The sequence below is a fragment of the Lepidochelys kempii genome, chromosome 21, assembly GCF_965140265.1.
Source record: "Lepidochelys kempii isolate rLepKem1 chromosome 21, rLepKem1.hap2, whole genome shotgun sequence".
Taxonomy (NCBI): domain Eukaryota; kingdom Metazoa; phylum Chordata; order Testudines; family Cheloniidae; genus Lepidochelys; species Lepidochelys kempii.
In genome coordinates, this window is record NC_133276.1 from 7,477,680 (window position 1) to 7,501,351 (window position 23,672).

General features: G+C 43.9%; 1 protein-coding gene across 34 annotated transcripts in view; it reads right to left on the bottom strand.

The window, feature by feature from the left end:
* The window catches only part of NFASC (neurofascin), a 187,600-nt gene that overhangs the window by 102,273 nt on the left and 61,655 nt on the right, over positions 1 to 23,672 (bottom strand). For all 34 annotated transcript variants that reach the window (XM_073319968.1, XM_073319973.1, XM_073319995.1 and 31 more), the window contains one exon: positions 6,841 to 7,025. In XM_073319968.1, the coding sequence (XP_073176069.1) occupies positions 6,841 to 6,934 (94 nt within the window). In that variant the 5' untranslated portion in view covers positions 6,935 to 7,025. The remainder of the gene's footprint in view (positions 1 to 6,840; positions 7,026 to 23,672) is intronic.

The following is a 23,672-nucleotide window of genomic DNA, read 5'->3' on the forward strand; positions in this document are numbered from 1 at the left end:
GCATTATAAAAAAAAAGAAACAAAAAAAGGTTAATTGAAAAATAATCCAACAGATTACGTACACAACATGGCTATCGTAGGGACTACAAATATATCAATATCCAAACATGGCCACTTTAGAGTAAACAAAGCAATTGCCTTCTAGCCCACTTACCTTCATTTAAACATGGGAAAATCCCTCCATCAAAAACATGAGTCTTTCATATTCACAATGAGAATTACATGTTCACAATGAGAATTACGTGTCCCAGGCCACTTCCCTCCAATCTGCCTTTTAAAAACTGCCCGTGTGAAGTTAGTGAGGTTGAATGGTGACAGATCGGCAGCTCTGGAGACGGATGGGCTATCCTTATTCCTGAGATCAGTACAGAATGCACACTGCCAGAGCAAACGTCTCATCCCACTGCCACCAATATGCCCCATCCCAGAGTTGGATGGATCACCTTCAAGGATAAGAAAGCAGTTCAGTCTCTCTGGGCAAATTCCATCCTTGGCCTTGACTGCTGCGACTGCCAACAAGGGGCCACAGGTGCCGACCGTGGGGGTGGTGGTTGGTTAGAGAGATGCTTTTCCGCTAGGCACTACACTGCAAACCAATGACCGCCCATCAGGATACTTATCGGATAGTGGTAACTTGTGATCCCTAACCTTGGGCTTGAACTGGTGGCAAATTCAAAAGCCAGTTACTGAGCCCCTTATGCCAGCCCTCCAGGCAATCAAGGAGCTGATGTGGGGTTTAATAAGTCTTGATTTGGCTAACTAAGTAAAAGCCCAAAGCAACCCAGGCACCTGTCAGATGTAGCATCTGACCAAGGGATCATAAGGCATCTTAATTGCCATGGGAGACATCATGCCTAATGTACCTGCCTCCCCACAACCCTGCATTAGGGTCTGCCTCCAGGCACCAGTGTTTATTTCCAGAGCCGAACCATGAAAGGCCTGTTAAGCTCTTCATTTAGCTGTTTAAACAGATACTGGTAGCAGCTGGCTCTCTGCCAAGACCTGATGGACCACCGGGGCAGGGTGAAAGGGGACAAGGAGGCAGTTCCGTTGCCTGGTTGTAAGAGCTGAACCAGAAGCTTTCCCAATGTAAAGAAAAAGCTGAACACAGCAAATGGGGAACAAACCGCTGACTGGCCAACCAAGCATACGGAAGATACTGATTCCAAGCTGGAGGAAATGAGTGTTAGCACAATGGTCCATGGTAGGGTGACCACATGTCCTGAATTTATAGGGACAGTCCTGATATTTTGGGGCTTTTTCTAATATAGGCACCTAATTACAGCCCCCACGCCAATTTTTCACACTTGCTATCTGGTCACCCTAGTCCACAGACAACTTCCCTTCCTCCCCATGGTGCGTCACTGTTGTGCTGAGATGTGACATGTGCACTGTCCACACATCATAGCGGGAAGCTCCAGCTCCATATTCAGCAATGCCTGCACAAGACTTTGGTCTCAGTGAGCAAGAGTCGATAGAAGAAGGGAGCAGAAGGGTCTAGGAAAGTTTTTGTTTAGAAAAAAAAGTGGAAGAAAAATAATCCAAGCTACTCAATAGCAGGGAGACTTTTCCTTGTGATACACATGTTTTCAGATATGTTTGTAGAGCACCTAGCACGAAGAGGCACTGAACCCAGACTGACCTCTGGATACTACTGTAACAGAAGGTGAGAACCACACGGTTAATTTTAGAGGGACCTAGTTAGGCTTTTAAGGAGAGTCACTGATTTATTTGGATTTTAATGGTCTTGTTTTAGTTGCTTATCGTAACTTGTTATATTTCTTTATAAATTTTATTGAAAGCAATAAGCAGGTAAAAATAAAACAATATTAAGGCTAAACTATTATACTTTGTGTTAACGAAGGGTTAAACAATACAATTCTATTAACATTATAAGGTTAGAATTCATTTAAACTAAAGACAAGTATTATTCCAATATATGCTATGTCTTTTCCAACAAATAAAAATTAACATTGTCTATAATACAAAAACAAAATTGGTTTAAGAAAATTTGGAGGGGTGAGAAGAAGAGGTGCAAAAAACCATATTTTAAATTATAGAGCTATAGTTTGGTAGCGTTAAGACCCTTCAAGTGCCACAGTGGTTTATTAATTGACTGCATGAGCTATGCCTTATTGAATGGTTCACCCCAGGATCTCTAAATGCAGTAACGGAACTATTCTAATGCAGCTATATAACAAAAGACATAAACTTTCCTCTTTATAGTGCTTTGAATCTTCAAACCCCACTAATCTGTGTTTACAACACTCATCACACAGTAAGAGTATTATCCCCGAAATTACAGATGGGGAAACTGAGGCAGAGGGGGCAGTGACTTGCCCAAAGTCACAGCGAGTCAGTAATAGAGTTGGGAAAAGAACAGTCTCCTGACTCCCAGTCTGCTGATCTAACCACTAGCAAGCACTGCCTCCCTATTGCTATAAAGGCTGAAGAGTGAAATACTTTAACTCTCCACGACTCCCTTTGCACCTTCTTAAACTTGACTGCAATCTATGCTCAAGCTGGACACGCAACCCACTAGCAGTTGTGTTTGCAAGCTCTTTGAGAGGGAGTTTCCCAGTTAAAGAGGCATTGTCCCCATTTATGGAGATTTGCTACAATACACATCCATGCACCTGTGGAAAGAGCTTATCCCCTTGAAGGAGGGAAGTCCTGTGCAGTTTGAAATACACAGGGAATAAAGCTCATCTGCTGAGACAGCTTGCGATTTGCACACTTATCAGGGCCCAGCACAACCCAGGAGCAGCTGTGGCTATTTATGCGCCACCTGTTCGACTTAGTAAAACCTGTAACCTTTCAGGTTCAAGATGGGAGTGATGAATTAATTAGTTAAATCTTGGAGCTCAACAATGGGAAGCCACAAAAGGGCTAGCGAGACCTGATCACTGACTGGGTTAAAAGTGAGATTAAAACGCCAACTCCCCAGCAGCTCTAAACGTTTCGTCAGAAGGAGAATGCAGCTCACGCTTGACGCTGTCAAAGAGTTAAATGAAACTATTTGAAATGGACTCAGCTGGGTGGGACAGATGTTGGCAAGACCTTTAACTCCTGCATTGATTTGGGACGTCTCACTTTTGGATTTCATCCCACCACAAGTCACTGGGGCGAAGTCCAACAATGCTTTGAAGTTCCCTACATTGCGCAGAGTTCATTTGAATTTCCTCAAAAGAGGATAAATTAGGCAAAGACAGGCACACCCTGCCCTGGAGCCTGGCTTCCCCTTTGTTTTCTCATCTGGCTACATGCAGTCTCACAAAGGTCCTGTCTGAATGGTGGTTATGGTAGTAAAATATGGTTGTTGGTTTCAAACTCTGGTTTCAAACAAAGCATGGACAGGGTCAGAAAGGGAAATGCTGTCCCTCAAGAGTAGGGGCAGCCAGTGGGGTACCATTGGCTCTTTTCCTTGCTCTGCCAGAGGCACCATGGGCAAGGCACCTAGGGACCATCTACACTAGCAAAACCATCGTATCAGTGGGGTTGGAGAAGGGCCTGGTGTTATAATTTATTGTCCAAGGATACTTATGATAGATAACAGAGTTTGGCCCTGCCTGTATAGCTAGGACCAGAGTATATTAACAATCAGGGCAGTAAGCACAATTTGGCTATGTCTACACAGGCAAGATCAAACTGGCTTATGATACCATCCATAGTTTTGCTAGGCTAAATGGATCCTGTTCCCTATTCAACAAATGGCAACTCATTTTACTATCAATCTTAGGTATTTAAAGAGTGCCCGTCACCTTATTGAACGTAGCAGAGTAAAAAAATCATAAAAGTAAAACATGGCATTTAAAACTACCTCTGCTTCTGCACGTCTCACCAAGAGATGTCAATACTTTCCTTCCTCCCAGGCGGTGGTGTGAGGAAAAAGCGATAGGCGCTTTAAGTTCCTTAGATGGGAGGTAGCCGAGAAACGGAAAGTAATATTCCACTGCACAAGCTATAAGCATTTCTCTCTACTTTTCTAGGGTCGCATTACACTTGACTAGGCAAAACGACTCCTTCCTCCATCCAAGGCACAAGGAACAGCAGCAGGAAGCTCTTTTAAAATCAATTACGTTTTGTCTGGTCATGCTGCTTCTCCTTCCGTTTCCGGGAGTTTACATTTCCAAAAGGGCTCTAAGTTCTTAACAAAGCCAGGCCTGATACGCGACACAATCAAACTGTGTGAGCAAAAGACATTCTCACTGTTGGGAACAACAAAGTGCAGCGTGCTTGTTACACCACCACCAACTGCAGCTACACAGAGTTTTTCATCCCAGATCACTCTGAATTAGGCGGAGCAGGGACTTGAGCATTGGGCCCGGGTCCCAGGCTAGGACCCTGTTCACCAGGATCCGGAAGGCAACGAGAGAAGAGTGTGCCTGTCCAACTCTCTTTCGCTCTCAAACCTTCCTGACGAAAACTTTTTCAAAACCGATACATTTAGATCAAAAAAGCCTATTTCACCACCAACTAGCTAGCATCGATGTACGTAAGACCTGTGTGAAAGCTCACCTGTGGGCGCATCCTTTGGAGCTCAGGCCCACATCTCTCCTTCTGAAACTCTCAGAAAGAGCAAACGTCCTTTCCATCCATCATGGACTTTTGTCCATTTAAAGATCCCATTACGAATTACCTTATCTGTGAATTCACTCCAAGCCTTCCTCATACACCTTGTCTCTCTCTTCTCCTGTTCAATCTCTCTCTACATCTAGGCTCTGTTTCAGCCACAGACTTAAGCATGTGACAAACAAAGCATGTAAACAGTCCCACAGAAGTCAAGACTGTCCCCATGCTTCAAGGTAGACACATGCTTAAGTGCCTTGCTGAATGGGGCCCTGCATTCACCCACTCACCCAGTTGGCATAAGAGCCTCATCCATTGCAGCTCCTGCCTCGTGGAGCTGTTCTACATCTTTCCACCTGTTTCCAAACTTTGCGTAAAAGCACCTCTCTTGCCCATAATTTTTCAGTCCCCCGCCCCTCCTTGGTCATTTAAGTCAGGAAAGCATTTGAGCACAGTTTGTATAACTAGAGTGTCTAAGACAGACCAATATTATACTGTCAAGGGTACAACCTCCCATCTCAGGAAGTGTCATGCTCCCTTAGCCGGAAGTTAGGCCTTGATAATACTGTGCCCGTCTATAACACTGTTCCTAAAAGGATTTCCATGTGCTTCAGAGTTGCAATGAATTCTGTGAGGGGGTGGGGTGGTTAACAACACCCCCTTTTACACAGGGGGAAAGAGAGGCACGGAGAGGTTAAGTAATTGACTCAAGTGGCCGAGCCTGGAATAGAATCTCAGCCAATGTGGCCTTTGCTATACTCTAACCACTTAGACGACACTGTCTAGAACAGGACAACACAAGGTCAGACATTTTCTTAAGGTGGCTTAACAAAATCATTCAGCAGCAATTTCATTAGCCTGCATTTTTTCCCCATGTTTATCCTCCTGAATAGAATATAAAACCTGCCTAATAATTAACCCAAAATGGCCTGATGGAGGGGGATAAAAATTGAGAGATGTACATGCAACTTTCCCGATATAACCCAGTTTCCTCCTCCCGTTGGGACCAGACCTCTCTACATCTTGATGACAGCGTCTGCCTGAAAGGACTGCTAATGAGATTCTCTCCTCCATGAAGGAGCACCCCATACACAGTCTCCATAGTAATTGCCCATATCGTACATCTTCAGAGTCTCTTAATTATCAGTGGCATGTCAGCTACTGGCTGCCTTAACACAGCAGCAACCTGTAGGATGGAAGTGCCCTCATTTCAAGTAAAGCCCATTAGGGTGAATCCATATTTCTGCTGGCAATAAAGGGTAATTACAGGGCAGCAGAGCACCTAAGAATAGCAGAAGAGGATTCTGTGCACCTTGGTGAACTTCAAACACCTATCAAAGCCAAACAAATATGACAGGGTTTTCCTCAGCCCAAGTACAACACAAGGGCCTTCAATTAAGTGGGAATAAAGAGGAAACCTTCTTCTCCCCTGGTTCTCCTCTCAGCTTCAGCATGCTTCCTCCCTGACTGTCAAAATGAGCCCCACTTCTCACCCGTCTTATATCACACTAGGGAGGACAGTGTGTTACTTACCCTGCACATCTCTGCTGATATGTGCACCTTCACCTACTCAGAGGGAGAGGGTTATCCCCTCCTTCTCACCTATGGACAATATCTATACACCCTGTTCAACTCCTCTCCCAAGGCCATCATCCCTGTGGCAATTATACAAAGCAACACTTGCAAGTGGGCACAAGGGTCTTCCCATGTGAAGTCACTGCAGGACTGGAGCCCCAGGTAGCTTCAGGTCCTCCCCTAAACAAGGGCTCCAACAGCTTCAAAATCAAAACAGTTTAGCTAAGCAACCAAACAAACAGGAGATGCATGTTGGCACTGGAACAGGACTTTAGGTGTGGACCCTGGGGGGGAGAGGGGAGGGGAGGGGAGTCACTTGGACTCCTGTTCTTCCCTCTTTGCAACTACTCTCCAGCCGATTAGCCTGCAAAAATGATCAGCATCCTCATGGGACACGTTCCAGGAAAATGCCAGAAATTCTGCATGAATATTCATCTTGACATTATTTCTTTACAAGGAAAAGCTTAGCTTAGATGCAGCATTCACTGCAGTTTCCAATCTTTAGCCAATAAAGTTGCCTAAAGCACAAAGAGCTCAAAAGACTTGCCCAAGGTCACATAGTGAATGAACGGCTCAGCCCAGACTGGAAAACCCAGGGTCGCTCTGGCTCCCGAGTCCTTCGCTCCAACCATTACACCACATGGCTCCCCGAACGGAGATTTTTAGAGAAAGCTGAACATAAATCTAGAAACTTACGATCGAGGGGAACTTCGATGGCTCTGATGACATGATGAAGGTACAGAGCAAACACCACTCCTGAACAGGTTAGGAGGGACTGTTGCATTACCATTGTGAATGTTTGGATAGTACTATGCTTCCACTTTCCTTCACTAAGGCAGGCCGGCCTCTTGCCACAGTAGCTGTACTCCTCGGATTCTTAACTGCAAAATAAACACAAGCCACAAATTAATGAGCTGATTATAGAGCGCTCTGTATTCCTCGTTTTCTATTGGGGTAGCTCCTAGAGGCTCCAGTGAAAGATCTGAGTCCCATCGTGCTAGGCACTGTACATACACATAGTAAGAGAGGGGTTTTGCCCCAAAGGGCTTACAGTCTTAATATCTGAGTGCTCCAGAGATGTTAGCTCAACAGAGTCCTCTTGCATCTTCGCTGGCTCCCAGTCATTTGATGACATACAATCAGAATACTCGGAAAGATGTACATGAACTCAAGATTTAGAAAAAAGAACAGGAGGACTTGTGGCACCTTAGAGACTAACAAATTTATTTGAGCATAAGCTTTCGTGAGCTACAGCTTATGCTCAAATAAATTGGTTAGTCTCTAAGGTGCCACAAGTCCTCCTGTTCTTTTTGCGAAGACAGAGTAACACGGCTGCTACTCTGAAACCTGTCAAGATTTAGAATCTAACCTATTCAAAGTGCTTTACATCAACAGTCACTATTTCATCTTCACAACACCCCCCCCCCATGAGATAGGTTAGTCACAACTTCCCCACTTTACAGGTGGGGGAAAGTAGACACAGGTCCAAAGCCACACCATGAGTCAGCGTCAGAGCCAGGATTAGAACTCTAGAAGCCCTGGCTTCCTGGCCTGTGCTCCATCAGATCACGCTGCTCCTCATAAATAATTTGATAGTCAAGGAATCCACACCTCCAATCTTGCAGCAGAATCCCCCTTTAATAGGAGTTGCCTAATCTGCTATAAGAATTGCCCTAGCCAGAGATAATAAAATACACATATTTAAAACCTGGAGCACATTTTAAAAAAATGCATCAATGATCAAATTCTGCTCTCCATTACAAGGGTACAAATCTGGAGCAGCTTAACTAAAGCATCCTCTCTGTATACAACCAAGGAATAGTTCCCAAAGATATACAGTGAACCAAAAGCAGACTGTGCTCCTGCAATCGGATCTACACTGACTAGCCCTGATGCCTTATGCATGGATCCAATTGCAGGATCGGGGCCTTAGAGCACCTTAATGGAGTCACTCAGAAATACGGGGGACAGATTTTTAAGTGCTCAGCACCCACAAGTTCTAATCTGCACCAAACAGTTAAGCAGCCAGCAGCTCCTGCTGTGACCTTTATGGCTAAACGGTGAGTATTGAACTCTTGAAAATATGGTCCTGAGTATCAGATAGAGGATCATGCAAACTATCACTGTAGCATATGTCCACTGTACTTAAAATTCAAAACACAAGGAATGGTCAAAATCCAAAGTAAGAGAATTCCAAACACTTCAAGGAAACCATTCTGTTTGTACTCAGTTACTCTTTCGAGAAGTCTAGAGATAGTTGAATAGTGACAAACAATTTTCACAAACCCTGACGAATTAGATACCAAACTCAGGTTTGTTATGTTCACAATCCCACTGATAATTTTCTTCACAAACATTCATCCTAATTCAACTCTGATCGGGAATAATACTGAGAAATCGGATATTCATTTCAGGATGGAAACAGGATCATCATGCTGTGCCTGGTGACTAATTGTAAGTTACTCAGAACTAGTGAATAAAGAAGCGTGAAACCAACAACTGTGTGAAGGAAAACCAACAGGATTTTTCTTCTTTAAAGGCTGAGTAAAAATACAGAAGATGCCTCAAAAAAAACCCCAAAACAACCCTTCCCCCTACCAAAACCCCTCAACCAACCACATTAAATAAATAAATAAAAATCCATGTTGATTTGTGAATATCAAAAAAGTGCTACATTTCACTGAAGAAAGCTATGCTGGGAACAGTTCGAAGCTCTAATGAAATCCCATGCAATGTACTTCAGCAGAGTTGATTGACAGTAACAATTATCCTTCTTCCACTATGTGGTGTTAATACCATACAGTATGTTACAAGGTAACAGGAAGATTTTCGGTCATTTATGGATCAAGGAAAGCTGAGCTCAGCTGTAGCACCTCTGTGTCAGGAAGCTTTCTGCTTTTTACTCAATTTTCCAGCTGGACTGGTCGAGCTACTGAAGGTCAAGAGACTTGCCTGGGGTCATGGCAGTGAGTCAATGTCTTAACTGGGAGCCTTCTGGCTCCTACTCCTTTGTTCTAAACACTACACCACATGGCCCTCTTCTTATCATGCTTATGACACACAGAGGAGTTTTACTCATGAGATAAATCCTGTCTTCCCTAACAGCCCTCTTACAGAAGTCAATAGGCCCAGTTCTGCCCTCTGACAGGCAAGCAGAGCTCTCAGTAACTCCAATAAGAAAAGGAGGACTTGTGGCACCTTAGAGACTAACCAATTTATTAGAGCATAAGCTTTCGTGAGCTACAGCTCACTTCTTGCTGCAGTTTCCACGATATGCATCTGAAGAAGTGAGCTGTAGCTCACGAAAGCTTATGCTCTAATAAATTGGTTAGTCTCTAAGGTGCCACAAGTCCTCCTTTTCTTTTTGCGAATACAGACTAACACGGCTGTTACTCTGAAACCAGTAACTCCAATGTGAGTTGTACAGATAGAGGGGAAGAAAGAACTGGCCCACCTGTGGTTGACAAGTATAAAGAGTAAGGGCCTGATCTTACTCCCATTAAAGGGGATGGAAAAACTCCCTTAACTTCATTGGGAGCTAAATCAGACTTCAAAACAGGAAAATCCTCCCCCTTGTGCAGAGGGCCAGCACAGGGGCTTATGCACCACTCCTATTTGGAGGACATAAGCAGTGCTTAGGCCTGGCACTGAACTGCTGCATGGGTAGAAAGGCACCCAAACAGATGGCGCGAAGCAGTGCTGCAGAGAATCTTGCACATATGCAACTCCTGCCCTGCAGAGGGGCATTGCGCATACTCAGTTTATGGGAGCCTTTCTAATGGTTTTTAAATGAGCGGATTTTAAAACCTGCTCCAGTTATGGCTGCTGCAGTTCAGAATAACTTCTACTGCTACACCTGGAACTGGCAGACTTCTGATTAGTGCTTTCTAGAGCATGCCCTCAGGGACATTTTGGGAATCAATGAAAACTCCTACAGAAACTAGGGGAAATTTTGCCTGAGAAGGGACTGAGCACTTCAAGGTTTGAGCCTTCACCGACAAATTTCCTCCTCTCCCTCCAGTCACACCTAAGAATCATACTGAAGCCATCTGGGTTGCCCAGATATAAATGGCGGCAGAATTTGGCTCAGCATAATAGCCATTTAGTTCTGCTTCATCTTCCCATACATAAGAGAGTCTTGTAAGGCACACAGGGTACATCTGAGAGATGCAACCATACACTGTCACATCAACAAATCCAACACCCTCTAGAGTTTTCACAATGTGAAACATTTCAACCCCACCCGTGTTTTTTTTAAAAATCAGTAACATGGATTAAAAGACAAGGCAAAGGAGAATAAATTATCTTTTTCACAGGGCTTTCGTAATTCATCAGAGATTACGTCATGCCTGAGTTATGACGGTGTCTTTAATAGTGTTATAAATATTGGGCCTCAGTGGCAGATGTGCAGACAGTCCTCTCTTAGCTATTACCCAACATTAAGACAGGGCAGCAAATAGAAATAAGTCTGGAGATATTCTGCTATGTGATATTTCCTCTTTCTTTGCACAAGGTTTTTTTCCCCCCGCGTGTTACCAGATGAGAGAGTGGTGCAAGGGCAGGTCATTTGGCAGACAAGGAAAGCCCAGATTCATGATAGATAAATAAACTGCTGGATGCTGCTAAGACTTCAACTGACCCTGAATGTTGTAAAACACAAAGTCCATCAAGAAAAAAAAAGGGGGGGGAGCGATGCCTGGGTTTAATCCACAGACCAGTCTCCCCAGGGAAGTGGGGGAGGCTTCATCCTTGGGTGAACTGAAAGCTAAACTGCACTGTCCTGGAGAATGCACCACAAGGAACAATCCTGCCACAGGCAAGGAGAGGATGACCTCTAATTTCTGTAGTTCTAGATACCATAACTAGCCGCCTGTAGGAAAAAGCAGCCGCGAAACAGAAGAATATTTATTAGCTATGATTAAGTTGATTTGCTAACTGCTTGCACGGGGCAGTACATGTGGGAAAACCCCACTGAAAAATACACACTAGGAAACAACAGGAACAGCCATGCAGGATCTTTCCATTCCCCTCACATCGCTGTAATCTGCTGTGTTCCATCAGCCTTGGTATTGCCTGATACCAACGTACTAGCCACTCCCACTGAAAGCACTCCTCCTTCCAACATAGCATGGGATTATTTGGCCCCAGGGAGCTACCACCATTTTCTCAGAGGAAAGCTCTCAAATGTAGGGCTTTCATAGTACTGTGCCATAGTCACCTATGAAATTCACCCCTTCTGCAGAGATCTCACCACCTTCCCGGCTTCAGAAAAGGTGTTAAGAACATAACTGCCAGACCATACGAGACCCATTGTCCAATGGAGGCCAGTATCCTGTCTCAAGACCTGGCCAGCACCAGCAGCCTAGAGAGGTGTAAGAAACCTTGTAGGAGGCAGTGATGGGATGACCTGCCCTCCACATCAGGTCTCCTCCTAATCTCTAATAAAGATAATCTTAAACCCTTAAGCATAAGGTTGCATAGGTCTTCCAAACTTTGTTAGCAGTAACTGTTACAGAGCTCACAATGAACAAACATCTGAGACCTACCAAAGGTCCTCCAGCAAAAAAAGAGAAAAATCATTCTCCACATGCCTGATAAGTTTTTTTTTTTACGGAACGGGAATCTCCCCCACCACCCCAGCATTCACTGCAGGATATCTTTACCCACCAAAGAACTAAAAACCAAGAAAAGCCCAATTTTAAAAAAGCCCTGGCAGGTCTAGCAACGCGCAGGTCTGGCGCCACCTGCGCAGGATAGAATTTCACCCTCAGAGCAAATTAAAAGGGAGTTAATTTGTAGGGCTTAATTTGTAGTGAAAGAGGTGCCAGGGCTCAAGCAATTTTTTTTTAACTTTCATAAGTGATGTGGCAAGCAGAGGTGCCAGGGCTATGAACTGCCAAGCCTAGAGGTGCTGGTGCTCAGCCCTGGCACAAATTAAGCACTGATTGGCCCCCATTACCAAATTGTTTATTAAGCAGAATGACAGTGGGAAAGTCCAATTGGATCAATATCATCATCTCACAGAAGATTAAACACTTAGGATTTCAAACACTCTTAAGGGAGCGAGGAGATGGACAGTCACTGGGATTCAATGGCAGTTGGGTATTTAAATTCCCTAAGTGCCTCTGAAAATCCCAGCCACAAGAAAAATGCTTTAAATTTTCCAAGTATGACAAGCATACTGGTCCCAATCCATTCCTGGTGTAACTCCATTGCTGTCAATGGTGATACATCAGCTGTGTTTGGCCCATTAAATGTCACATATACTCCCACCTCTGGTAAATTCAAGGCAGCGTGGTCTAATGGCAACAACACTGAACTAGGACTCAGGAACACTGGATTCCATTTCCTGCTCTGCTACTGGCTTGTTGGGTGACCTTCAGTAAATACTTCCCCCTCCCTGTGCCTCAGTCTTCACATCTGCACAATGGGGATAATGATGCTGACCTCTTTTATAAAAAGTGCTTCGAGATCTGAAAGCACTAGGTAAGAGCCAGGGATTTTCAGTACAGCACTTCTTATGGATTTGTTAGGTTGTTCCTGTGGCAGATGCCTTGAAGATTTTAATGCCCCAATCCTGCAAACTGCTCTCCTTGGGTTCATAACCCGAACTACGCAGCGCCCGACTCACTTCAATGGGTCTCTGCATGGGTGCAGGAGGCCGCAGGAGGCAGACCCAGTTGCAGGGTCATCACCTAAATTTGCAGCACACAGTTGCTGTGTATCTGGGTATCTGACACTTATAAAGGCAAGTACAGATTCCACCTTCCTCTATTTCCTCTATTGCTAGTATGCCCAATTTTTTAAACAAGTCTCCCCATATCTGGTGGTTTTCTTAAAGCTTCAGCTCTGGGAGTCCTGTGATGATGAGAATCTCTGCTTACATTTAAAAAGTAAAAAGAATTGCTAGTCTTTGTGCTTGCAAAGCAAAGCTTGAGAAATATGAATGCTACAGGCTAAGAAATCAGAAGGCAAAAATACTCCCCTCAAATTATTATTTAGATCTCATGATTTTTGGGGAGCTGGATTTATGGGTTTTGAACATTTGGGGCTGGCAATACTGCGGCCCTCAGGCCAGTGTTCTGATTCCATTATGAGCATTGCAACCCTATTCTCTGACTGCAGCTCTGCCTACACCAGTAAGTCCCCTCTGTGTCCCAATTCCACCAATCAGATTATAGATCGTTAAAGGTTTTTTATTTTGTTTTGTTGTTTAGTTTTGGTTTTTTTCAAGTCACGCTCAAGATTTATTTCCCCTTGTTTTTTCCTACCTCCCCCCTCCCCCGACGTTCTGGTTAAACTTGGATTTATGCTGGAAATGGCCCACCTTGATTATCATACACATTGTAAGAAGAGTGGTCAGTTTGGATGAGCTATTACCAGCAGGAGAGTGAGTTTGTGTGTGTGTGGGGGGGAAATGAGAAAACCTGGATTTGTGCTAGAAATGCCCCACCTTGATTTTCATACACATTGTAAGGAGAGTGGTCACTTTAGATGGGCTATTACCAGCAGGAGAGTGAGTTTGTGTGTGTGGTTTTTGGAAAAAAGGGGGGGGGGTGTGAGAAAACCTGGATTTGTGCTGGAAATGGCCCACCTTGATTATCATACACATTGTAAGGAGAGTGATCACTTCAGATAAGCTATTACCAGCAGGAGAGTGGGGTGGGAGGAGGTATTGTTTCATGGTCTCTGTGAATATAATGTCTTCTGCAGTTTCCACAGTCTGCATCCGATGAAGTGAGCTGTAGCTCACGAAAGCTCATGCTCAGATAAATTGGTTGGTCTCAAAGGTGCCCCAAGTACTCCTTTTCTTATTGCGAATACAGACCGACACGGCTGCTACTCTGAAACCTCTCAGGATTTTCTGATCTAGCTCTAGCTAGCAATACAAACACTTGAAATAAAGAGTCATTGTGGGACTGGGTCAGAAATTGCACCAGTGCAGGACAGTTCTGGACTGAGATGCACGGGTAGAATTATGTCAGTGGGGGGAGGGGTAAGGAGTACCAGGGGTGTGTTCCAAGTAAGGATGACAGTGTGTTGTCAGAGCACTGAAGTACAGCTAAAGTTACTGCACATCTGGCTCAAGTGGCATGCGGAGAACTGCGTGGAACAAGGCTGCACAGTGTTGCCAGAGCTATTCATCAAACGCTTCCAGGAACACTCAACAAACAAGAAAACACCGCCAAAATTATCCCCACATTCACAAAACCTGCATCAAAGCCACGATCCCTGAGAGCCCCATTGTTATCCGAGGTACGTAGGCATGACTCACCGTGCATCTCAAAACTTCTTCTGCCGTGCTTGTGCGTGTGGGTGGGTTGTTCAGGACACACAGTGCTGCTGCATGCCCACGGCTATATGTCAGAGTGGAACACAGCCCACATTGTCACAACCTTTCCTCTCACTGGGACAGAAAGCGTGGAGAGAATGTCACTAATGCAAAGGAATGGAGTTGCATTCAGGCGTATGCGCGCACACATCCGCACACAGGGAGATGCTATTGGCCACGTGACTCTCCAATGTCTCAAATCCACTTCTTTGGGTGACTCAAGGAATCTAAGGGTTGAAATTTTAAAGAGGAGACTTTTGAAACATCCCAATTACATTGCCGTGATGGAAATGAATTGAGAATGGGGTTCTGGCACGTAAATCGCTACTCTTAAGGCAAGGGATTATGAGCTCCTCCTCCTCCTCGCATTCAGTTCCGTCCTAGAGCTTTTTAACCTTCGCTACTGGACCAAAAATATAAGCCCATCATATTACAGTTCAATGCCATGTCATGGCACCAAGCCTTTAGGTCACAACATTGCATGAGACATCACTATGAAGCACTACTGCACTGTGAAACTAAAAGGGTTCGGATCCCATCAAAAAAGCTGGGCAAGTCCACAAACCTTAAATCTATTACAGTCTCTTTTTCCCAGGGCTGGCCATGTTGGCTGGTATCCTGGTCATGACACCACCCAAGCTACATTTGCAAAACCAGGACCCATAAAATTCAGCAATTGTCCCCCATTGCAGGTGGCATGCTTGGGGTTGGGAATTCCTGTCATTTCCACTGTAGGGTGGCCTTAATCTTCTCAAGTTTTCAGCCCCTAGGCCAAATCTTGGAAGCCAGCACACGGCCAGGCAGCCAGACTCTGTATCTCCAGTTCCAGATTAGACTGGACCAAACATCCCATCTGCTGTTTGCGAGATCCTGGTTTAAAACAGCAGAAATCTGATGACATCAGCTGCTCTTGAAAGATTTTGATTCCATTAAACAGGAATCTAACCTACTGAAGCATAGCCCTGACTCCAGCATCATCCGTATCATGACACCACTTCTCCAACCCAACTAGAACAACAACAAGATGGAACAATTTTTACATTTCCCCAAATACTCTTCCAGAGTTCAGAACAAGTGCAGGTCTCAGACTGGTTGGTGCTATGTTTTCCTACCCAGAAAGTGGGATACACTGCAGCATTGACTGTCACAAGCTGTTCAATCCAGATTGGAGAATATAGCCCAAATATCACTATCTGCCACAGTCCTTACTCCAGAACTCTTTCCAGATGAAAAGATGCCTTTACCATCAAAGTGTATTTAAAACAATAGCAACCCTCCCCCATGACTTTTCAGTGCAATGTACAGTTCAGGGGGGAAGTGGTTCTGCACCAGAACCATGCAGCCCTTTTATCACCCAAAGCAGCAGCCACCTCTGGATCACCATTAGAGAAAGAGGGGAAAGGCAAGTGCAAACAGTGGGTACAGTCGGCCAGCAAAAGTACAGAAGGAAAGTGCAGGCCAGGTGATAACACAGGAAAAAGCAGTGGATGGGCATTTCATTGTGATGCATGATGTTTTATGCCTCCCACCAAAGATGCATCCTAGCATTAAGATTGCATATTATTACTATCATGCAACACACCTAAATGGGAATTCAATTATGCAGGATTAAAAAGAGATCATTACAAACAGGGTACATTTCTTCCCTCCCACAACACATACGTATTTTTTACTAATGATTTTTTGTACCAAATATCATAATGCACAGGGACCATATTTGTTTTAATTCCTTTTCGCATCCTTTACTTACCTCTATAACCTTAGGTATATTGTGTGTGCCTAGCTGCTTACTCACAACTTCCCTATAACTACTCCTTTGAAACACAAAAAAAGTGATTTAATTAAAAATATTCATTAACGAGGCATTCCAATCAAGTCTGGCTTCAAGTTTAAGTTATGTCAGAATAAATTTCTAGGAAGCCGAAGCCTCACAGAATTTTTCCATTAATTTAGAGAAAAAGCTAATTCCAAAACAAGTAACAGTTTCACTAGTGCCATGCTGGGACAGAGAGTTCGACAGAGAAATTGATCGGAACAGAAGCGTTACGCTCATTCTCTGATTTGAGACAAACGCAGGAGTGATTAAGGGCCATACATTGAGACAATTAGAGTAAAAATGTAATAACTTCAGTTATCAACACTGAAAAGGGTGTGGATACGGTGCCAGCTGTAAAATATGTAAAAAATTTGACAGTAACTTTTTTCAACCATTTAAAAAGAAATCTTCCTAGGGCCTGTTTAAAACTAGAAATGGCCCCTATCCAAAGACTCAAATTCATACAGGTCTGCTTTAGACCCTCTGAAATCTGCATGCCTATCTACATCTTGCAGCTTGAGCCCATCTCTATTGAAAACCTAACAATGTTTGCCCAGAGAAAGGAGGTGGTAAAACATTAAAGTAGAGGAAGCCAAAAGGGAAAGGACACATGGAGATAGCTGCAACACACAAGATGGGGAGACTATGTTCCTGCTCCAGGAGAATACAAACAATGGAAATGATTACCATTCTATGGAGACAGGTGCACGTTACAGCTGAGAGTCATATGACGGGTAGACAGACAACAGAGTTTACAGCAGAAATAACATTTCCCATAGCAAAATTAGCCACACTTTTTATTCGTGTGCAGCAGGCATGACAAAGGATACATGGGATCCAGGAGGAGATTTCCTATCATCCACTGTATATTTTGCATCTCAAAATAAACTGACAGTGAGTGGATCCTAACACAGCATTGTAGGTATTCCACCCTATTGTAAAAGGCAGAGGAAAGATTCTGTGCATCCATGTGTGTTTTCTTCTAGTCCAAGTAAATCCTCCTCCTTCCAAAAAATAGTTTGCACTTTATATATATAAACATTTTGAAGTGTTTACAAACATTAAAGAATTCTCAAAATACCCAGGTGAGGTACATATTAGCCTATCTATTACATAGATAGGGATACTGATGCAACAAGAGGTCAAATGACTCCCCCACTGACACAATAAGCCGAAGAAAAGCACTGTGTAAGCTCAAAAGCTTGTATCTCTCACCAACAGAAGTTGGTCCAATAAAAGATATTTCCTCACCCACCTTGTTTCCACAATCAGTGTCATTGTAAGGAACAGAACTTGGCTGACTTCAGTGTAACCTTGCACTGTATCCAGTGCAGGGATTGAATACCTTAAATATTGGCATAGGTGGTTTATAAAAAGAGTTTCCAGGAGAGTGGCTTTGCATTTGAAAGTGCGTTATTTGCATGTGTTTTTTGCACAGTTCTGTTATGGGTACAAATATAAAAATGGCTCCTCTAATCAACTGATTGTAAGTGCAGATCAGGTAGAGGTGCAGTTACTCAGTGCATTTAGCGTGCGGAAATTGCATTTGCAAGCAGGGAATGTGCACTTTCCCAAGCTAAAAATATAACCCATTATTCTTTTTCTGGGGAATACTTAATGCAGGAAATACTGGTCCACGTGTACCACTGAAAACAGGAATACAGTTATATTTAGCCCGAAATTAATACATTTCGCATGCGTGAAATTGTGATTCAAGTACTGTTGTACACAGAATACTGTCTAAAATTAAACTTCATGCAAGTTGCAGACATTATAGTAACAAAAGCTGCACACCAGTGGATTGCAATATACAAAAATAGTGATAATTAGTACTTCTTTAAAAATAAATGGGTAAAATAAGTTGGTTTTAAAAAATCAGTTATTGTAAGGAAAACGAGCTGGACAAATGAACAGAGCTCTCCAAAAGCCATCATAAAGTTCATCAAGTACACTATCTGACAAATACGATTCAATTGGCTCCACAAGGCAATAAACGCAATTCCCTGACGTTTTGACCCAAGGTTAGTGAGAGTTGCAGGTGCAGCCTCTTTAGGTTTAGCCCATTATTTTAGGAGTCTATTCACCTCTTGATATGCATATGCATCAAAGAGGAAAGATCCCCTTGCTTAGTATTTGCTATTGGATAAGTGCTCACCAGGGCCGGCTCCAATGTTTTTGCTGCCCCAAGGGACAAAAAAAAACCCAAAAACTTGCTGCCGAACGGGGAGGCGGAATCCTGCCCGCCAAACACGGAGGTGGAGCGATGGTGCGGCCGCCGAATTGCTGCCAGCAACCAAAGAGTCGTGTCCCCGCTGCCGAATTGCCGCCAAGCACGCAATGTACTGTGACGGAGCGGCCGCCGAATTCCTGCCGCTGCCAAGGGCGGATTGCCGCCCCAGAGCCCCTTTACGTTGGCCGCCCTAGGCACCTGCTTGGTTCACTGGTGCCTGGAGCCGGCCCTGGTGCTAACAATATAAGCTCCTCTAGGCAGTGATTGTCATTTGCTATATGTTTGTACAGCACCTAGCACAATGGAGCTACACCTGGTCGGTGTCTAGGTGATACTATTAAGTTGAAAATGCACGTTATGCAAAGACAGTCTTTGCCTAGGGGAGCTCACAGTCTCAAGACTGGGTAAAAGTTCTTTATTAGTAAAAATCTCTGTCAGTTAATTAGATGATACAGAAAAAACACTTCAAACCCATTTACTGTTATAATTCATTTCAGAGTGCGCACCTTTTCCTAACGGTTTCACAAGCTCTCAAGTTTCGTCTTCTTTGGTAAAGACAATATTTATACACCAACGATCAAAACTGAGCAGAATGTCTGCAAACAACTCAAGTTAGTAGTGAAGGAGAAATAAGTCGAGGCAACTTTTAAACTCTCTCAGTATAACAAAGTAATGAAAAAAATCAAGCTTTAATTTTTTTTCCCCCACTAGGGTGACCAGACAGCAAATGTGAAAAATCGGGGTGGGGGTAATAGGAGCCTATATAAGAAAAAGACCCAAAAACCGGGACTGTCTCTATAAAATCAGGACATCTGGTCACCCTACCACTCACAGAGCTGTGTAACTGCAGCATTTTCATCACACGTGATCTTCCTAAAAGAATTATAGTTCTAGGTATTTGACTGCAGGTTCCTGCCCTTCACTTTCTCAGACAGGTTATTCAAGGACACTATTTAATTTCAGAGGCAGCAGTCCACTCACCCAGCCTGGGAAAACTAAAAGGATAACTGTAGAAGATTAGAGCCTTCGACCTGCTGTTTGTACATTCTACCTTTGGTCAGCCTGCCTCAAGATGACAGGAATCTATTCTTTCCTCTGTCTCTGGGCAGCTGAGTTAGAAAACCTTTCATCCCTTTCCTGATGAATCTGCCCAACCTCTCTCTCCGCCCCCACTACCCCTGCAACCTGAGACTTCCATCTGCTCTGTGTGAGCAAGTTTCCTAGCTAGCTTCTATTCATGCGGAGACAAGAGAGATGGGAGGGGAATGTTTAACTATCATTGGCTAGCTAAGGCAGCAGAAAGAAGGGCCAGAAGAGAGACTTAGGACTTGCTTTGATCATTAATAGAACATGAACCACATGCTACTCAAATAGGTCATTATTTCTCCAGCCAGGCTGCTCATGCCCGCCCCTTGGGCATCAGACATTAACCATTCGAAGCAGGCACACAGTCTGTGGCTGAGCAACAATGAAAGGTGCACTGCATGTGAAAATGTCTCCCCTTGCTGCAAACATGCAACTTTCAGTGAGAATCAGTGCTGGGTCCAAGCAGTAAAGTCTAGATCCAGATTTGGTTCCAACCAGTCCCAGGAATAAAATATCCTGGATTTTAGGGGTTTAATTCAGGCCCATATCTCTTTGGAATATCGCCTTTCGTCCAGATTCAGCAAAGCCCAGGCCATAAGTATTCCTCATCCCTATTTACCAAGGGCTTGATCCAGCCCCAATGAACTCGATAGGAGATTTACCACTGGCTTCAATGAGAACAGGATTGAGTCTCAAAGCACTTAAGCAGGTACTTAGCTTTAAGCACCTGAGCAGTTCCATGGAAGAAAAATGGGACCACTCACATCAAGTTAAGCATGTGCTTAAGTGCTTTACTGAAATCAGGCCTTAGTGCGTTCTCATTAAAACATATTCCTTCCTTGTAGCCGGAGCAAAACACTGAGCATCCTGAACTCTTGATGGAGTCCTTGGCTACAAAGGGTGCACAGCTCTTTGCAGGACTGGGCCCTCGATTTGGAGCAAAACAAAAAAAAAAGCAACAATTGAAAATAAAGAAAAAAATCATCCCATAATAAAGTTAAATAAATAAAATATCCCACAGTGGAGAACTGTTTTTAAATCAACTCATCAGATCCACCAGGACATTCTTCATAGCAATTAGAAAAACTCCTGTTACTAATGTTCCCAAGACGACACTTAACCGTATCATTTTATGGGCTTCATTCACATAATTAAAAAAAGTGACAATTACAGAACAGTGCTTTGGCATCACTTTTAAAATGAGGGAAAACATTAAGTTTTATGCAGTGTAAATTGATGGTTTAAAAAAAAAAAAAAGTAGTTCCCTAATGAAAACTAGAGAGGGGCGGGGGAGGGGGAACCACTTTCTGGGGTCTCTCTTCCTGTCCTGCTTTATTCCCATTCCCTGTCACTGCCCCCGCCCCCCAACATGTAATATGCTAGCTGGGTTTCTGGGTTGCTGACTTCAAGGTTGTAAATCTGCCCTCTCCTTTTGTTTGGCGATAACAGGACCTGTTGTCACTTGCGTTAAAAGCCATCACTTGCATGTAAGATGACTGTTAGGGCCCCGATCTTGTGAGCTGTTCATGTGAGAACTGCCTCCCTGGAACAATTTGCAGGACTGAGGTTTAAGATGGCAAAATAAGATCCTTCATTATATTATATTATGTATGTACACAGACACACACCCTGTCTACTTTAACCGCTATACTACATACATCACCCCCCACAATATAGAATACTCACACACAAACCAATTCTTTCTGAACGTGTGAATCCCTACAAGCATTTTTAAGAAGCCACTTAAAACATTTGTTGCATTATTGTGCAGGTGGCAGGGTCAATGTATAGCAGTATCAGCACACTACATAGCAGATATGGGGAAAGGGGAAAGGATCTTTTGAAACTTTTATCCTGTAGGTCTAACTGGAGCGGAGAGTACCCTTCCTCCAGACAGCAGCTATCTGAAACTCTTAGGAAGGGCAGCATTTTCTGTCCTCTCTATTCAGAAAGGAGAGAGGAGCTCTGTGTACTTGTTTCTGAAGTTACGTTCAGCTTTCATAATTGTTCTTCAGAACACAGTGATTGTCACAAACAAACCCAGACAAAGCCAGGTGATTTCTCTTCTTTCATTACAAAATCCCTTTAGCAACTCTAACACTCTTTTCCCCTGCCCAGCATTAGGGGGTGGGTGGGTACGAAAGACAGGTTTGTACCGGGAAGCCCGTTTCATAGTTTAAAGCTCTGGAAGGTCTCACACCCCTCACAATCCTATTCTACACGTCTTGGGGATTAACCCCAAACCAGAGACCCCAAAAGACCTTCTCCCAAAAAAGAAATTTCTCAAGATGTTTGGATCCAATCTCTATGGCTGGGCCTGATCACTACAATGGGTCAAACCTAACAGCCGGCTCCAAACTCACCCAAATTTTGCAAGGTTCAGATTTGAACCCAAAGGTTACAGTTTAGGCTCATATCTGTAGGGTACCTTTAATCTCAAAGCATTTTGCAGATTATATCCAGTATTATTAACTATTTATATTGCTATAGCACCTAGAAGCCTCCATCAGGTGGGATTCAATGTGCTACATACCACACAATTATATCGTAAAATGCAAGGGTGGAAAGCAGCCAGCAACTGGCACACAGCACAACACAGTGCAGGGATGTAATTTTTGGACAGTGGCACTGGGGGTAATCCCTACTTTTAGGAAAAGCAGTTGTGGGACCCTTAGTGTCCAAGCTGAGCAAATTGGACCTGACAGAGACTGGCCGAGGGGTTAGGGTCTCCCCTATCCTCCTCCAGGTCCCGTCTCCCCCACTGGGTTAGTCTCAGCAAAGGGCCTGAAGCAGCCCATCTGCAATGCCGTGGAGCTGTAATCAATGGCTGGAGCGGTGAACCTTGGTATACAGTAGCCCTTCCTCCCCCACTGACAGCTATTGTTCAACCCTCCTGGAAGGCTGTCCATCTGTTTCATTGTTCTGCGGATGTGAGAAGCCTCCTACAGGAACCCATATGCTGCAGCTGTCAATCAAGGAATCCACACAGATCAAGGGGTCAAGGAAACGGGTTTTTTGGGGGGTGTCACAGTTCATGCTATTCTAAAATGTTTAATCTCCATTCACCAGCGACTCCATCCATTCCCATTGCCGCTCCAAAAGGATGCTGGGATTTGTTTGGACGTGAGGCAGACGATGATGTGTTTAGCTTTCCAGACTATCAGAGTTGGGATTCGCCATCGAGGGACTCCCAGCTTGCCTTGTGCCTCAGAGTTACAGAAGCTTTAACAATGGGTGACACTCCACTCTTTCCTTCCCGCCTGAGAAGGTCAAAGGGTTCTAGGAACATCGGCTAATATAGCCGTACAAACCAACCTTGAGATAGGTGCAGTGCTCACCTTTAAAAAGGCAACAGTTTGTGCGCAATGGTATGCTAGATACCACAGTTTTTTCCTATATTTGGAATATGACGTAAACCTTATGGGTAAAGTACCATCAAGAGACTAGGATACAGAATATACCTATAATACAACTATAAAAACATACACCACAACAGAAAATTACATCATCTTTATAGGCTTTAAAAAAACCACACAGCATAGAGAAGTATAACACTTCTAGAGAGTTCTACGGAAGTTATTTTTTAATACATTCTATGGGACTCTTCCCTAAGGGCATGGGATTCTGCGAGCTTTTAAAATGGCAATTGCCATAGGTACCATGATAATTTCATAAAATGGGGAATCTGAGGCACTGATGGGTTTGATGACTTGTCCAAGGTCACCGAAGATGTCAGTACCCAAGCTGGGGACTACCAGTTTCCATTCCAACTCTCTAGCCTACGCTGTGGCCACTATTCTCATTCTTTTCTAATGGCTTCCCGTCCACCTCTCAGCCAATTCTTTTTCCCACACGCAGCATGATTCCCTACGTAAAATACTGGATACAATCCAATGGAGGGGCTGAGCATTTTCATCCCCCAGCAAAGTTAACAAGAGCCGAGGGTGCTCAGCACATTGCAGGAATCAGGCCTCTTATTCAAAGCATGCCAAAATGCTTGGCAATATAAAGGCTGATGTTTGGAATTTTGATTGTAACCCAATTCTAACAGTCCTCTCGGCTGC